This window comes from Chroicocephalus ridibundus, chromosome 10 (assembly GCF_963924245.1).
Source record: "Chroicocephalus ridibundus chromosome 10, bChrRid1.1, whole genome shotgun sequence".
In the NCBI taxonomy this organism is placed as follows: domain Eukaryota; kingdom Metazoa; phylum Chordata; class Aves; order Charadriiformes; family Laridae; genus Chroicocephalus; species Chroicocephalus ridibundus.
In genome coordinates, this window is record NC_086293.1 from 13,265,579 (window position 1) to 13,284,312 (window position 18,734).

Below are 18,734 nucleotides of genomic sequence, written 5' to 3' on the forward strand. Positions count from 1 at the left end.
TTCATTCAAGAATTACATTCTTTATAGCAGAGTGGGAATCAATACACATAAAGGAACTGAAAGCCTTCAGAACTTCCACAAACCACCATCAGTGGCTTATCTATAAAGACAAGAGTAGATGGTACTTTCATTAAATTTCTCTCTTCCATTTGAAAATTTACTTGAAGTTACCTTTGGCTGATAAAAATAAACTGGTGTACTTAACTGAGCTATTCCACTTAGTTCTGGCACTGTGTACCAATATGTATATTCTTACCTTACTCTGATTTCTTATTCTTCATATGATTTCATTTATGCACATATTCAAATAACATTTCTTATCAATCTCAAGTTTTATTACAAGTAGAATGATCACCACAGATAACTGACTTTCCTATGAAGTGCACACCAACTACAAAGCTCTCCAAGTCTTACAAACACAGACTTTTGGATAAGCATCAAATACCAGCTAAGTCTTCCCATCTGAGCAATATCTATAGTTAACTTATTTACTCACAATTTAGTTACCTTTTGTTTTTTTTCCCCCCCTATTATGCAGAAAAATCACTAGTTCAGGGAACCACACTAAACTTACGCTACAGTGTATGCAGACCTAGCATCTTCCTGCTGTCCCAGCAGATTTTTTTTTCTCTAGTTCTGGATAATTTTTTATCAATATTCTGTTTAATTATTACATTTACATTTGCAACAAATTTAGTTAGCATCCTTTGTACTAGATTACCTTAAAATCATTTGAGTTTTGTGTACTTTTTAATCTGGTTGATGATCTTCTAAATAGTATTTCCTGCATAACTTAATTATAAAAGATACAGAATTTTTCAGGAACTCTCAGAAATCACTTTGTGTACAGCAACTGTTTTCTCAGTCCACATCTGCCTCATTTCTGTAGAACGATCTGCAAGACAGATTTCTGCAACACTTAATGCAAGACTTTGATCCAGTTATTACTACAAATAAACTATACTAGGAGTAGTTATTTTTTAAGAGGCATGACTTCAATGACCATATTCTTTAAATTTCATTTTTAACCTTTAAACTTCAATTAAAGGACATTCACATCAGGCTTAGAATTGTAAACAGTATCACTTAATCAACTAGCAAAACAAGTTCAGGAGGGGGGGAAGGCATCTGACTTTCTCTCACAAGTTGCAACCACAGGTGCCCCAAGAAACATTTATATCCCTCTGCTCTACCAAAGGTAACTGTAGCTGCATTTGAATAGCACTAGCCAAACAGATTGTCAATAGCAGATAGACATTATCTGTGTCAAAATACCTCCCCAAAATCACTTACATAGTCCAGATCTGTCTTTAACATGACTGGACATTTCATTGAAATTTAGACAGCCATATTTATTTCAACTTTAACAATTTTGTGGATTATTCTTAGCTTTTACTTGTTTTCATTTCAGATAAAATTTCACTGAACAGATTAGCGTTCACTAAGGCACGTTTCAAGAGTGATGCTACGCACTGTATAATAGAGATTCTGCAGGAATTCCATAGCAGAATTCAGACTGCATCGCATTCAATAGATACTGCACAGGAAAATCAGGCAAAGGTGCTACATAATTCTACAGGACTCTGGAATCAATGGAGGCAGAACACAGAAACATTAAATAGATGACGCCTTCTCAGTAAACCTGTATAGCAGAGGTGCAGAAGTCAAAACATAAGTATTATGCAATAAGTGAAGCATATTTTAAAGTCTTCCTGAATTTACAGCAAGCTAAAATTACTATCTCTACAGGCACTGCCTACAGAAAAATCACTCTGAGTAATATAAAATTAATGTTTGGATAATTGCATATATAACCTCTTGATTAAAGAGGTAGCAAACTAAATTCCACATACCTGGAATAACTTGTGTCCTATATTAGTAGGTATCACCAGTTTGCACAGAATAAGCAAATAAACAGAAGAAATGCTTTAACTCATCTGGTAGATGTAGATAGCACTGTTACATGACCACAGGTCATAGAGATCCACAGGTTACCTCAGAACAGCAGGAGACCATACTGAGGTAATACTATCAAACCTTTACTATATTGAACAATAAAACCAGATAAAGGAAAATGCACCCTGCACAAGTACATTTGGATCTGAATTTACTTTGCACTGTATTCCTATGCTTGCCAGTTCATGCACTGTCCCACAAAAAACACAGGCTTCTCCTGGGTCTGAAAGCAGCACTACCAGGATCAGGTAAACTGCACTTCTATTACTAATTCCTTCCAAAACTGGAAACAAAAGCCACCCAATTGGCTTCCACAAAAGGCAGTTCAGCTGACACACACTAAGCTCACATTGACAAGGTGTACCCTACCTCAATGACCTAATACACAGGCATTAAGTGTTCCTACATCATCACACTCTTATCACTTGTGAGCAAAGCCTCATCAGGTGTAGCCATCATAGAAATCTTGTAACTGCTTTCAAGTAGGATTATGTCTAAAACCGAGACCTGCCAGACACCAGCTTTGTGGAAAAGCAGCATCAGTTTGCTTTATCCACAAACCTGATAATCCACTGCCCCCCAAGACGACCAGACTGCTTTGTATCATCCCTTCTGTGTGCACCATTGCCTTCTTCCTTCCCCCTCAACACGTGCCATCAAGCACGAACCTTCCCAAAATCTGTAGACAGGAAGAAGAAGCAAGGCTTATCAATTACAAGGTCAAAATAGAAAAGCATCCTTGCTACTGCAGAGTGTATGGAGTGGAACAATACTCAAATGTCTGGGAAAGTACTTCAAATTAATAGTAATGAGCAAGGCCACCATGGCACAGGGGACTTGAGGCCCACTGGAAAAGACAGAGGTAATACTGAGGCAGCCACTACAGCTGCGAAGAAACATTATTAAGAGATAAAGGTATGAACTGATAGAAACTCTGAGGATGAGAACAAATCCGATTAAGCAATGCAGGAGAGCTGAGCTTGAAGAGTAGAAGGATGCCAACTGAAGGATACTAAAGGTGATCACCAGAAGCACATGCAACTGTATTAACATTATTCTGTAGAATACATGGGTGGGGGATGGTGGTGTCTGTGCAAAGTAACAGTGAACCATCCACAAAAAGACCAGCAGGGAGTGTGCTAATAAGAACGGCCTGTACACAGCAACCATGAGGAAAGACGTACTTAAAAAATGATAGTCTGCATGCATACACAGTGACATTTGCAGTTAAAATAGTCCGATTATGCTGCAAAGTTAGTATTGCTATGAGGAGTTTGCCTTTTGTCTTTCCTTACGTGTGTATTCTATAGAGAGACTAAAGTTTACTAGGATCAGTTCATCATGTGCACTTTATAATGGTAATTAAAATTCGACCTTTATCCTGTAAGTCCCACTCCCAACAGATAGGAAGCGGCAGCATTTATAATAAAACACTACAACAGCGTGCATTTCCTAAAGGAGCAAGTGACTTCATCTGTATCACAACTGATTCCTCTGAAGTACTGCAACTGTACATTTGATACATATGTAACTGTTTATAATATAGGTAAAAAAAGCCAGGAAGATAAAATATCTTTGACAAAGATAAATCAGCAGGCTTTTCAACAGAGATTCCTGTCCTCTGGAGGCATCGGTGGACTATGAGACAGAAAACACAGTGTCAGTGGAACGGGAATTAGTGGGGAATAATTCCAGCCACTTAGTGGAATGGAGTTAGTGAGGAATAATAGTAGGAAACCACGCAAGGAAGTTTACTCACATCTCTTGCTTTACTGAGAACATGGAAATGGAAGAGGCCTATATTAACAAAGGCACACAAACTTCTTTCAGAAAAATATTATCTTGTTTATTATGGCAGGAACTTGAGAATGGTTTAAGTTAAAAAAAAAAAAAAAACATAGGGAATTACTTTCCCTGAATAGTTCTGAAGATTTCCAGGTAATGATTTGCCTCCAAATCAGAATAAGATTTTCAAACTAGCATACACATGTCAAGCACCAAAACTGCTACTTGAATAAAACTAGAGAACATACTTTATAGAAAAAAAAAAAAGACAAATTTAAGCATGTGAAATAAGCTAAAAGATGTATGGCTACAAAAATCTACGTATTTGTAACATAAAAAAAGGAATTACTATACAAGAGTTCAGAACGCGTCATTAAACCACTAAAGCTGAGAACGGAAAATTATTCTCATGCATGCTCACTGCTACCATATCTCCACTCCCATTTTTTTTTTCCCTACAGCAGACAAAGTACTTCCCTGCTGCAACAAAATAATATAAAAGCTAAACTGATCCAAAAGTGTTCCAAAAGTGTAGTAAGAAAAAACTACATAGAGTAGTTACATAGAGTACATGAAACAGTACCAAAGGGTCAAAAATACTTTTTGCCATTATCTTTGATAGAACTATAGTTATGTAACCTACATTTATGGTTATACAATTTACCAACAGCAAACCATCCCCAATCTACCTGACCAACCTTGGCGATGAGTGAAGATCAGTAGTCACCGTTAACTCTGATTTAGCAAGACATACAGCACAGTCTCCCATGGCATCTTCGTAGCCAAGCTGGACAGCTACAGACTCCATAGACCATCAGGCCTTACCCAGGAGTGGCTGTGGTCAACGAGGTCCGAAGTTTGAGCCCAACCAGTCACAAATGATGTTGCTCAGAGTCATTACTGCACTGTACCAGCACAGTACCGATACCTGTGCTGGTAGGTGGAAAGCTGAACATCCATCAGCGTGGCCTTGCTGTGACAAAGGCTGCCTGCACACGGGGTTACATTTGCAGTATCAGAGAAGGCAATTATACCCCTCTGCCTGGCACTTATGAGTCCATAACCACAATACTATGTCCAGTTTGGGGTCGCGCAATGCAAAAGAGAGAAGAAAGAGTAGGATGAGCAGAAGGCCACTAAAACGGTTAACACAGCTGCAGCACACAATCTAGGTGGGAAGCTAAGGCAACATGTCTTCTTCTGGAAAACAGAAGTCTATGGTGGCGGAATCCGACTGGTCTTTCACCACTGAAAGGGTAATTGCGCACAGGCGAGATGGAAACAGACTACGTTCAGTGGTGCACAAATGAGGGGTAAGAAACAGTGGTCCCAGGTTGCTCCAAGGGAAACATTCTCCCCAGCGCACATGGTTAAGCGGTGAAACAAGGAGTCCAACAGAGCGTATGTTGGAGATTTTCAGAAGAGGTGCACAAAGCCCCAGGCAACCTCAGCTAGCTTTCGAATTAGCTGCCCTTGAGTATAGGGTCTGACTGAATTACCTCCGCAAGTCCCTTCCAACTTACATTATTCTATGATGATACTACAGATGTTCATATTTGCTCTACAATCACATGTATTAAACTTGACTCAAGAAACTTTGCAGAAAAGCATTATGTTGGTCCTCAAGGAAACTAGAGAAGAGACAACTTCTGTCTTCAGGCTTAGATCAGGTACAAATGAGTATTTCAGATCTTCCAGGGAAACTCCAAGTAAAGAATTTGACTACATAAAGAAATAAAGATAGAATGTATTTTAATGGCTGCTTATACTGCATTCAGTGCAAGAACTGGTATAAATACACCACATCCTGGCCAGGACACTGTTCTCTACTTCAGCCTAGAACTATTTTACAGTTAATCACTTCTGCCTATATCCTGTATTTCTCCAGATTTTGGTACTTCACTACTTATTTCTGGATTCCTTCCCTGTCAGTAAGCATCTGTATTCTACTTTGCACTACAGTAAGCCATTAAAACTGTGCTTCATAGATGCCTGCCCCAGGGCAGCAGTGCGGGAAACGCAGTGAAAATTGACATAAAATTTTTCATTTTCTTTTGTTTTCCAAGTTTTATTTTCAACTTTAGAACCAAAGGAAAATGCTAATTTTCCTTTCCAGTCCAATAAATTGGGTTTTCTTGGAGAATTACCTAAAAATGCTTCTAAACCATTTATTTGTTTTTGCTATTGAAGGGACAGAGTAATTTTAAATCCAAGAGAATTTCCTAAGAGGTAAGAAAAAAATGTATTTTAAATACAAGACAGAATATCACAACTGACAAGTGATCTTCATATCCATTCTTCAAGAATTCTTCTTAAGAACAAAAAAGTATTTCACTTACAGCATCGCAGAGCTGCAACTTTTGTACTGTCTCTTAAGGCTCTTTCTACTTCAGAAAAGAAATAGGTAAGTGGGTACCTTACACAAAAAACAAGCACAAAAACACATACTGTTTTTAAAGAAGTCTTTCAGATACAGTCAAGAATTAAGACTAACAGATTTTGTAACTCCTCACTTTGGTCAGTTTTGCAAGTCACAATGATCTTTTCCAAACTAGAGAAAAGGAGGTTATAATGATCTTCCTCAACTATACCTGGTCTCACTAAGGAAATTCCACGTTACTATCTCAGTAAAAAGTCAAGTCAGTTAAGGAGTACCTCCCTCCTCTTTAAAGAAAGAAGTCCTAAGACTCAATACAAGATTATAAAAAGTTGAACCATTAACTTTACATTTCACCTAAGGCTAAGTCTCACCATAGCAACCGTTAAGAAACAAAAATATTTCTAAGTAGCCAAGCAATCAAACTTTTGCTTCTGTTCACATATAATAAAGGAAGTTTAGACTAGCTTTTGCAAATGCAGGCCATAATCTCACAAACAATTAAGTGAATGGTTAACTTTACACAAGAAGATAACTTAAACTTCAAATAGATGAAGTTAACACACGTGATTCCATGATCAGACTTTTACTGCAAGGTACTGATAACACAACTAGTTTACATTGATAATATAACCAAATTTAGCAACATTTTTATTCCAGACCTTCCTAGTAAATTAAAAAGTCTTTTAATTACAATAAAGGCACACTCTGAAGAACCTTATCACAGTTGCAGTGCTGGCTTATACAATTCTCACCCTACGTTCCTCCCCTACACCACCTCTTCAATTGCACTAGGGTTTGACATACCAGTTAACACAGACAAAACAAACTGAATCAATGAACTGAACTTTGTTAAGAACAGTACTGCCAAAAAGAAAGTTACTTACAACCGCGAGCAGTTTCCTGCTCTAAGTTACCATGCAGCTATATAAAGAGTTGAACAAGCACGAGTGAAACAGTGACACCAGGGCTGCATTAGCCAAGACTGCTGCCAAGAGAAATACTACTAAAATTACAGCCTAACCTAAACCTGCATCTACCTGTTCATAACTCACTCAGATGAATAAGCACATTCAAACAAATGGGGGCAGGGAAGTACACAACAGCCTTACATGAGCTCGTGCTTTCCATCTCTTAAGCAAGCTATGTATGCCATGATCATGCTTTGATGAGAATATCAAAAGTCATTTTTATTTACTTCATTAGCCCCCTTTCAAACTAAGTTTACTAATTGTTTACAAGGTCTGCTGCAACCATGTCTAGAAGGGGGAGGGGAGAACACTCTACATTTAACCCAGGATGTAGACTGTATATATATATATATATATATATATATATAGACTATATATATAGTATATAATCTAAAAAAAAAAAAAAAAAAAAAAAAAAATAATCAGGATTCACCACCGAGTAAATTCAAAAGCTGAGAGAACTCCCATTAACACTATATAACTTTTCCAGAAACAACAATAACTCAAAGCAAAAAATACTTCACGTTTCACTTGTCCTTATTTGCCTTGGTCCTCACTTGCACGGCTACTTTTTGTTTGTTACTTCAGGAACAGGCTGTGACTGAATAAGATCCATTGTTTTCCAATAAATAAGTCTGCAAACCATTTGTGTAATTACCCCCGACTTAATAATCCAATTTTTTTTCTTTCTTCAAACTGAGCTCTGAACTTCATAAAAATCCTAATGCCACTACAAACTATTATTTTAGATTTCATCTTCTCATTCCAAGGCAATCTTGAACTGATGGTTCAGATTTCTGTTAATTAAAGTTACTTTTGCATAACTGGAAATAATGAATATTTAGCTCATTTTGAATTAACATGTATTTGGTAGGTTTGTGTATTCAGGAACACTTTTATGGTTGTCAAGCTATACAAGCTTAAAAAAAACCATTAAGTTCCTATAATGCATATTACCAATCTTTACATGAATGTTTACCATGAGATTCTGATTTTTACTCATTTCTTCCTGGTACTTTGATACATAACACATCAGTGAAAACGGAAGCATATTTGATGAAGAAATACAGACTTTGGTAGGTAACGTGAAGCAAATTAAATGTTATGGAACCATATTTCCATGTCTGCCTCCAGATTATATTACATACTTCTGATGTTCACATCCAACACTTTTTAGAAAACAATTCAGTGCAACTGGAAAGTTCAAGAATGCTGAAAAAAGCTACAGACCTGGAAAAAAAGCCAAAGAAAAGCCTGGAAACATAGAAGGCTGGGGACTGCATGAAGTTCCAGGTGACAGTTTACAGTTCAGGTTTAAACAATAGTTTGTAATAGTCAAATAATAATTAAAAAAGTGTCTAGAGTTCCCAAATGGAAATAATATCAGGAATTTATTCATTCTCCAAGTTTCACATAGGGAAGAATTTCCCCAAGATTTTGACCCTACACAATCACTTTTTAAAATACTTTGCAATATCTGTAATAGTGGCAGAAACAATAAGAACAGCTTAAAGAAGTATTTCAGAACAGGAAAAATATTTTAAACATATTATACAGACAAAACACACCACAGTAAACCCATCCTAAAATAAGTACTACAGCAAAATATTAAGCATTACAGCTGTACATTTCTGCTAAGCCAAAGCCTTCTATTCAAAGACCAAAGTACATTTCAGAACTTGTTTCTCTTTCAAAACCATTAATTCAAGCAGTACTAGCAAGCTACTAAAAAAAAAAAGAAAAACAAAACAAAAACAAAATAAACCACCAATACCTACAAACCTCTTATAAGTTAGAGGGATTCTAGAAACCCAAAGCAAGCCCCTGCGATCACTGGTTCCTAACAAAACCCTGGTAACAGCATGTACCTCTTGCTGAAGCCTGTAGGCTGGCATTAGGCCTCAAAAACAAGGAGACAGCCTGGGAGCCAGAAAGTGAGCGCCTGTATAGCAACGCACCCAGGGAAGCCTTTCCCCTTCCTGCCAAATAGTGATCCGCCAAGGAAGTCACCCAGCGCAGCTCCAGCGCTGTGCCTGTCCCCGAGGAGAGGAGCAGGGCTCCTTCCCGCTACCCCTGGCCTTCGGGGGGACGCCCGTGGGGGGACCTGCCGGAGGAAGTCCGAGAAGAGTCAGACCCTGCTGCCAGCAGAAAAACGAGCAGCTACGGAAATACTGAGTAGTTCCCAAAGGTTTCCTCTGCAGAGAGCGGCTCCCTGATTCTCCCCGCTTCATCAAAAGCATTTGGACACAATCATCACACACCACGGTACAAAAAGCCTAGAAAGAAATCCTCTAAGCCATTCATATCTTCATGTAAATAGTACTACCAGATACTGTATACAACAGACATTTCAACAGACATTTCAACAGCGAGATAAACTTTCCATTTAGGAAAACCTGAATGTCACATAAAATGTAGAAACAGCAACAGGTTTACTGTACTGAGCAGGATCAATAAGACATGACAGATACCCCTGAGCAAAGCCCATCCAAAAAGACTCCCTGTTAGGTAAAACTAACTACCAGCAAACAAAACTAATCCATCCAAAATTAAATGGAAACTAAGGCACACTTATTTAGCTCACGGAAGCAATCTACAGACAAAAACAGAATCCAGGTAGCATCTCATTGACTTAAAATGCAGAAGTGTTTTAAGCTACAACTGAAGATCACCAGAAAAGTCACACTTACATTGTCTCTCCAGTCTTAGCAACATGACAAAGAAACTGATCCAGTATTGGACACACTTCCTTCTTTCCTCTCTTCTCAAAATCTGTTGGTATGAGAATGACACAAGAAGAATGGTAAAAGACAGGACAGAACAAAAATTCATAATAATTAGCGATGTGTTTGCTTTAACAATCAGCATGGCTCCCACAAAAATATTTTCATGCTTTCACAAAGCTTCAGTTGTTCCGAAGAGCTCCACCACCTTCCCAACCCTGTAAAACACTTAATATTTTCGTGTTGAGAAGCTACACGCATCCCAGTAGCAGAAGTTCATTTGCAACTTCTTTTGAGCACCTACAACGAGAGAAAGAGGCAGATTTCCTCAGGCTGCACCCAGCCAGGCAAGCCAGCAGCGGGCTGGGGAGGGGGAAGGAGGGAAGCCCCGGGGGAGGGCGGGGGAAGGGGCGGCGGGCAGACGGGGAGCGCCGGGCGCGGGGAGCCCCGGGCCTGGAGGCGGGCGGGGGGGGGGGGGCGGGGGGAGCCGGTGGGGTCGCTGCCCTGCTCCCCCTCACGCAGCCCACAGCGAGCCTGGGGAGGACGGCTGGGGCAGCGAGGACGTGGGGCTCACCCCCCCCGTCCCTACAGGGGAGCCCCCGCGCCTCTCCCCGCTCCGGGGGACCCCCTTCCCTCCCCCGCCACCAGCCCCCTCCCCACAGCAAGGGGACCCCGGCCCTCGTCCCTGGCGGAGGGGACCTGCCGCCCTCGGCGAAGAGCCCTCCCTCCCCGCAAGAAGGTCGCGGCGGCGAGGGAGACCCCCCCCATTTCCCCCTCAGCCTGGGGACACCGCTCCCCCCACCCCCCCGCGGCAAGCCCCGGCACCACCTTTCAGAGCCTCCTGCAGCCTCTCGACGTCCATGATCCGCCTGGGCGTCTGCCCCCGGGCTCCGCGCTACTCCCCTCCTCCAGCCTCCCCCGCCCGCCCGCGCAGGGAACGGGCTCCGGCCGCCGCGCACACACAGAGACCCCGGGCTCAGCAACCCTCCAACATGGCGCCCGGGCCGTCGCCGTGCGCGGCCCCGACAGCCCGCCCTCCCTCCCGCCGGGGGGCGGGGGCGCGCGGGGAGGCGGGGCCGGGGCGGTGCTGAGGGAGGTGGCGGGGCGGTTCCCACCCACCGAGCGGGCGGCTCCGGCACCGGCCCATCCGCCGCCGGCCTCAGCTCTCCTTCTCCGCGGGCCGGGGGCTCACGCTCGCCTCACGCCGGCCCCGCCACGCAGATCCTCGGGGAAGGGGATGGGAACGCGGAGCTGCCGCCTGACAGGCGGGGCCGCCCCGCCCGGGCCTCTCAAGGAGCTTGGGCGTCTTCCTCCTCCCTCAGGCTGAGGGCGACGGCTCTTCCCCCACCCTCACGTGTAGTATCTGTTTGTGTATAGATATGCCAGCCCCCACTTTTTATCCTGAGAGAGGAGCCATCTTCCCCCTTCTTTGTTCTACCTACCTCTGCCACCCTTTTGGGCACCTTGAAGCTCCATGGCCACTCTCCCCCCGGCCTGTGCTCCTGGGGATGATCCCATCTCTCACCACAGCTCCATCCAAGGGGAGGTGAAGTCATGGAATGGTTAGAGTTGGAAGGGACCTTAAAGACCATCCAGTCCCACCCTCCTGCCCTGGGCAGGGACACCTCCCACCACACCAGGTTGCTCCAAGCCCCTCCAGCCTGGCCTTGAACCCCTCCAGGGATGGGGCAGCCACAGCTTCTCTGGGCAACCTGGGCCGGGGGCTCACCACCCTCACAGGAAAAAATTTCTTCCTGAGATCCCACCTAAATCTCTCCTCTTCCAGTTTAAAACCCTTCCCCCTCATCCTATGGCTCCCCTCCCTGATCAAGAGACCCTCACTTCTTTCCAGACAAGGTCCCCAGGCCAGGCTGCTCCCAGCTGGTGAACCCAGAGCAGAGGCCAGGGGCTCCAGCCTGGCAGCTAGCTGGCCACGTACAGGCTCGTCCACCCCAAACACTTCGGTAGGACCGAGAGACATGCAGTGGCTGTTCCTGGAAGGAAAGGGAAATTCTAATTTAACACACGCACACAAAAAGAAGTTGTAAATAAGGTAGACAAATATCGATGCCAACTGTTATTCTAGGCATATGTGAGCTGGCACATCCGCGGTGGTTTACTATTAGGTAGAATCCTGATATAGACCTGGATGGCGTCCCAGCCTCCTCCTGAGGCATGCCCCGGGAGGCAGCCATGCGCGCAGAGGTGTTTGTCCTCCCCAGCGGGCACAGCCCCAGCTGCTCTCCTGGCCAGGGCCAGCTCAGCAGAGATGGGGCTGGCCACAAGCAAGAGCAGATTAGCTGTCTGCAGTAGAAACACAGACTCTGCCGTACCATCTCAGAGGATCCCTGAAAAGATCATAATGCCAGTAGCTGCGCTAACTTCTCCACCCTCCTGGAGGTGCCAGCTTGACCACAGAAAACCACGTTTCTTAGAAGTGCCACTAACATCACAGCAAAATGACCCACTGTGGGCCACCACAAATGGCTAAGAGATTAACTTGGTACCCACAGCAAGGAGTCCTGTGCCGCAAGCTGCCTTCTTGGACCCCTTGTGTTGATGTTATCATGCAGAAATGATTCACAAGGTGTGCAAGTAATGGTCTCCACTGGCAACTATATCATACAGAAACCTCGACTTTCATTTAAGAAACATATGGCTTCTAAAATCAAGAACCTTTCAGATCCGTTTGACCCTTGGAGGACTACATAATGCTAATAGGGATATGTAAGGTTTCATATTTACAGATGCACTGTACAAAAGCCTTGTTTTTTCTACTATTGTGGAAACCTTTGTTAAAAAAAGCAGACCTTCCAAGGAAAGCTCTGTGTTCTTTGTGAAGGCTATGGCCAGGTAGAGGGGAGCTAATGAACCTCTGCAAGCCTCTCTCGTTCTACCTGGTCAGCAGGAGGAGGGAAAAGCAGCAGCATGGATTTAACAAACTGACCTTCTGGGACAGACCTTGTTGTCCAAGACACCTGGCAGGGACAAATGTGGAACTGGACATCAATTACACATGAAGTCTCAACAACAATACTTAGCACTTTTACTTTCATGTATGTCTCTTGTGTTACATGTTCCCTTGTAGCCAGCCGGCATTGTTAACTCTATTAACCAAACAAATGACCGACAAAGAAGACGGGGCGGGGGGGGGAAAGAAACCAACAAACTCCATTGCATGAGATGACATTAAAACCACAGTGAATTTAGCTGCTGTTTTTCTTCTGGCCACTTTGCTCATCATAGAGACATGGACCCCATTAACAATTTTAATTGTTGGCCACCTTGCCCTTGCAGCTCTGTAGCTCAACTCTCCCTGCCCCACACCCTCTGTAGCACACATACCTTTCTAGCACTAGTGATCTCTATTCATTGAAACTACATTAGTTTGCTTTTATAATTTGACAACAATACACTCTCTACAGCACCAGCAATATCTCCCCCCAAAACATCAGTGAAAAAATCTCTTCAACGTGGAAAAGAGCTGTGTTGAAAAAAACCATTGCAAGAGGACAGGGGAAGGTTTCAAAGCAAGCGGCAGGTACCGGGCTGAAAACAGAAGCACCAAGGCCTGTACACAGATACACCAACAACAGAAAAGGACAATACAATTCAGATTACAGGTTAGCCTATCTCCTTTTCCTCGAGGTCCACTTTATCAAAGTCCAGTGAAAGAAACAAAAGTACTAGCTTACCCTTATAACCTTCAGCAAAGCAGAAAAATAAAGACCACACCTTCCCTAGAGCAGAGCTTCTCTTAAATAACTTTCATACCCCAGCTGACTGCGTTTCCCTCCCAGCTTCTCCATCAGCTCACACCCCAGCACAGCTTGCTCTTTCTAATAATTCTCAGAGCTGCTCACATGCTCTCAATTTTCAGCTCTTCCCGAGGAACTGCACTTCCCAGCACGATTGCTCTTAAAGAATCCCCCCAGCCAAAACAAGCTGAGAGAGGCGTAAACATGCATGTTAAAGTCTAGTGCAGTTACACAACCTACTTAAAAAACCCAAGCAAATTCAATTGCCTTAAACAACATCCCATTCCATTTACAGGTATCACCAAAACCAACAAAATAAAGCCTCTAATTGTCAATTTGAAATGTTGTGTTGCTGGCCTGTTCTTTTAAAACAGAAAAAAAAAATATTGTTGTTCCAAAGATACCTACAATTACTAGTGAAAACTGGGACAACATAGTATTTCTTCACTGAAAAAGCAAGTTGCAGAAAAAAAAAAAGAAATACGCTTTTTCTAAATTCTTGTACTACATTCAGTAGTATATTCTGTAGAAATATAAAACTAATTTAACACTTTCTGATAGAATAAAACACACTCACCTGTTCTATTAAGTACTTCAGAGCCAATTCTTTACACTCACAAAGTTAACAGGTGAGGTTTGATTTTAATGCTGTACAATGCGGTAGGTGTCCTTGCAGTCCTACGACTTTCTGCACCTTTGCTGTTTAAAAATTACACATTTCCTTGGCACCACTCTGCAACACGGACCCTGCGCTGAGGGTGGGCAGGGACACCAGGGGCACCACTTAGATCCTGTCTCTAAAAGTGAGAGACAAGCTAACAGAGCAATTTCTGCAGGATTTACCAGTCGGAGAAAAACGCCTCCGGTTTCATCCTAATCTTTTTATTTCCTATTTTGAAAAAAAAAGTGGAATGAAGTTTTTCAAATACTATGCTTCTAAAAGTATATTTGGAAGTTTTTCAAATAATCTACTTCCAAAAACTTTTTTGGTTTCTCCAGGGAAGCCATTTTAAATTGAAATAATTTTTTTAAAAAAGGCAGAGATTGAATATCAAGAGGTCCTTGAAATTCAGTAACAGACGCATAGAATTAATGAAAACTCTATATTTTGTTTTATTTTGTTTCAGGGAAAATGTTTAAAGATATGCAAATAATATCTACCTGCTTCTGAGGAAACTAGAGCCATATCCTCTGGAGCAGAAACAAAATAAAACCCACAATTACTTCTATGGAAATAAAGCAAAGAAAGCGCATGAATGGCTGGTATATTTGTGTGGTAACAAAGATTATTTCAAATTATTTCATTTTAGGATGAAGCTCAGTTTAGGTCAGGTTTGCGTGTTTTGAAACCCACATTTCCTTAACCAACTGAAAAACATTCCAATTCAGAGCAAATCATCTTTTCCTTCCATTTTCAAAGGAGGAACATTTAAATATAACCCTAGAATACAAAAACTTGTATGTAGTTTCATAATTGATTTGTTGTGTGATCTCAAGCAAATGAAATGAGTTAGGCAATCATACCTGTGTTTCTTCATTAATGAAACAGAAATGGTAATTACTCTTTTTTGTAAGGTACTTGGCACACCTTGTAATAAAAACACACAGAGTGTGATTTCATTTTGTGTCAGTTCCCAATGCTGCTTGTGGAGTATTTACTGAGAATCAGCTATGAAAACATCACCATGTAGGAAAGGAGATGTGGGTTTGAACATTTAACAGAATAATGACGAGAATTTTACAGTCCAGATTTTGGTTTTCTTCTTGCATTAAACTTACAAAAAGCCTAGTTTAGATTTACATTTTAGATTTCTTTAAGCTTCTGCAAAACATATTTTTTGAGAGTTTTCAAAGAGAGCAGGACCAGGCCCTGCCTACAATATGAGTCCAGTTCTGCCTGATGCACTTGGACAAACCTCTATTTTCTTACTTATCTTACACTTGATAAGCTCCCATTGAGCACTGGTAAGACTGACGTCCATATTCAGCCGTACTGAAGGAAGACACAGAAATAACATCCAAGTTATACAGCACCATGATGTTTAGAACTACAAGACTTTTGAAAGTCTCCACAGAATTATAGACTGCCCAGCCCCTGGGCACCGATCAATAGGCCGATGCTGATTACAATGATGGAGGGCAGAGGACCAGCAGATACTTCTGCTTTCAATAATGAAGCTTAGATGAGGTACCTAGAGACCCCTGACCTAACCTGACTTAACGCAATTTCACTCATTGATGTGTGACAGCAATTTGTAAGGTATTTCAGCTCGGTTTGAACCAAAATTGATTAGCGTGCTTTGAAAGAATCTGTAGCAATTCAATACAATACCAAGCAGGCGAGATGTGGCAGAATTCAAATAGTGAGAACAATAAGAAAATGACAACAATCCTATGTTTCAAGACCCACTTAGATCTTCAGAAAATACTGTACATTGATATACATCAAAGGGTTTACGAAAGGAGGTTAAGGGGTTTTATTTCTTTGTTTTGGTTTTTAGTTTATAGCTGCAGAAACTCAAGTGTAGTACACTAAAATGACACTAAAAAGTTGCATGTCTCTGAACCATTCAGGATGGAAAAGTTGGGTTTTTTTTTCTTTAAAGTACATCATAGCCACTTCCAGACATATTATGTCCCTCCTCTGAGAAAATGACAAAAAATCTTTAATAGGCTTTTAATAGATCTGGAAGACATGGGAGTGTCAAAAGATGGGAACAGCTCAAGTGTGGTGCCTGAAAGCCATAAAACGCTGAAAACAGAAAAATGGTATTTGTGGGAGTTGGGTTTTATTTGGAAAGTGTACTCACAGGGAGATTAAAAAAAAAGAACAGCTAGATGTGATAAGCGTTCTGGGGTTTGCCGAACTCAGCCACTGACCCCTACGCTAACACACGAGTCCCCACGTATTTTCTCACGTTACTCCACAAGCCACTGGCAAACCAGTGTCGGTTCCTTTCCCAGCTGGCTTCCTCAGCCCTTCCTCCCGGTATATCCCCAGTATCGAAAGCTTCTTGTAGGCTTCTCTACAAACTGCAAGATCATCCAGATTAAAACCAGACTTGTTTTTTCCCTCAGGTGTGAGGAAGCCAGTATTCAAAACAAGTCGCCCTTTAGAAGCGGCCATCGGAAGACCTTTTTTTAAAGTTGTGTGCCCTGAGAAGGCACCTGCTTCACACAGTTCCAGCCACCTCAGCAGGGAATTAAACTGCTTCTGAAGGATTTGGCAAAGATGCTTCTGCAGGAACAGGTCAACTGATGACACGTTTTTCTTTACAAAAAGGGCCATGTCACTTTAGTGTCACTATTTCAATACAACCAAAATATTTTAGTTCTAAGACAGCACACTTTTGGACTATACTGTTGTTTTCACAAAATAACATAAGCAATTATGGTTCATTTATAGAAATGTAAAAGTCAAAACAAAATATTTTAACTCAAAAGAAAACATTAACAAAGTGCTTTGTTAATCTTAAATGCTGCTTCTCATTTTGGTGTTATGTCTCAATTTTAATTTTCATTTCAAAGGAAGTGTTGACAGTTTGTTTTTTATTCCGATCCAGAATGAAAGCAAAATTCCCAAACATTGCTATTTCTTTTGAAGCACAAATAGCCATCCCTTATCTCGTGCCAACAGGAGGCTGTAGTCTGTATGGATCCCAGAGGAGATACACACTTGCCTCAAGAGGACAAAGGGGGAATGTTTCCAGCCTCTGTGGGGACAAACCATGTCCCTGTGCCATCCCATCCCTGGATGGGCACATAGTAGCTATTTACTACCATCATACTTGACTAGATCTGATGGAGAGGAGCAAAACACACTCTGAAATTTGGCTCCTTTATGGTTACAGGTACCTGTTTCTTAAGAGAGGAATCTCTTCTTGAAGCAGTGGGAAGGAAATTATTTGAAATTAAAACTATCAACAGTTTGTGCTAAAGTTGATAAAGTATCAAGATTTATCCTAGTATTAAAATCTCTTTTTTTTTTTTTTTTTGGTTAGTTGTACTTTATTCCCAGCTCTAAATGTCACAGAACATGCAGAGAAGTTATCTCAACTATGATCATACTTGTGAGGATGAATGCGAAATGATAGCTGAGCTCCGTTTAGACGTGGTGCTCCATGACAATGTGACAAGGATGTTTGCTGAGTCCAAGCCATGGTTATCGATGTGCGTTCAGCAGTGTGGGAGGGGAGAAAGAGACTGTTCCTGTACCCAGGTCCCTCAGCAGCAGGTAACCAAGCTCCAAGGCCTTGCTTCAGCGAAGAGTTTATTTGTTCCAAACAGGAGATTAGATGGAGGTAACGACTCCAGCAGTATGGCACCAGTGGTGTGGGGAATCATGGATCAGGTCCCTTCCTCGGAGCCACCAGCACAAGGTAAATGCTGATCCTGTTTGCTGTTGTGCCCGTGTCACCGCCGCCTGGCCTGTACCTTGGAAAAACCATGTGCTCTGCCCACAACACTACTGATTGAAGCCACATTTGTGAGCGAAAAATCTTGGATCAGACCATCACCAACCAGTTTGATTGTGGAACATATGTAACCAAACACCACACAACCACACACCTGCCTGGCCAGAGACGAAGCAGCGCTGTCAGAGTACTATTGGTTTACAGCTGGCCTTGCCTTTTCTCATGAATATCAATGGAAGTTTTATTCTTGACTTCAAAGAGAGCGTGACTGAGGCCAACATACCACACAGTCAAGCAAGTTGGGCAAGTGAGAAAACAATTTCATCACCAGGTGGACAACTGGTTTGGCTGAATAGACAACTCACAAGCTTGTCACGCAGAGGTGTCACAGCACAACCAAGCACATCACAGCAGTGACCATGCAAGTGCCAAAGAAATAAAATTAAATACAAGAAGGAGGGAAGGGAAATTATCCTAAATGATCCAATCCGGTAAGGAGCAGAAGATAGTGGAAAAATAGTAAAAAGTATGAGTGAGAGGTAAATCTTGTTTCCTTTGAGACCAGGTCCTGATCTATGGTCACCATAACTCAACTGGAGTCGCACCATTAGCACTTTGAGAAATGTTAAATGTATGCATTTGTCTCTTTCAGTAATACATCCAATATAATACTTTCTCACTACGGTAAAAGTAAAATTGTAGAAGAGGAACATGTTTCTCTGCTCGATGCAGACATACCCTGTATACAT

The 18,734-nt window shown here is 41.9% G+C and overlaps 1 protein-coding gene across 1 annotated transcript in view; it reads right to left on the bottom strand.

The window, feature by feature from the left end:
• The window catches only part of PPP4R2 (protein phosphatase 4 regulatory subunit 2), a 34,300-nt gene extending 23,488 nt beyond the window's left edge, over positions 1-10,812 (bottom strand). Inside the window, exons 1-2 of the mRNA XM_063347973.1 lie at positions 10,641-10,812; positions 9,780-9,861 (exon numbers count right to left, since the gene is read on the bottom strand). Coding sequence (XP_063204043.1) covers positions 9,780-9,861; positions 10,641-10,674 — 116 coding nt within the window. The 5' untranslated portion in view covers positions 10,675-10,812. The remainder of the gene's footprint in view (positions 1-9,779; positions 9,862-10,640) is intronic.
• Positions 10,813-18,734: the final 7,922 nt, after the last annotated feature.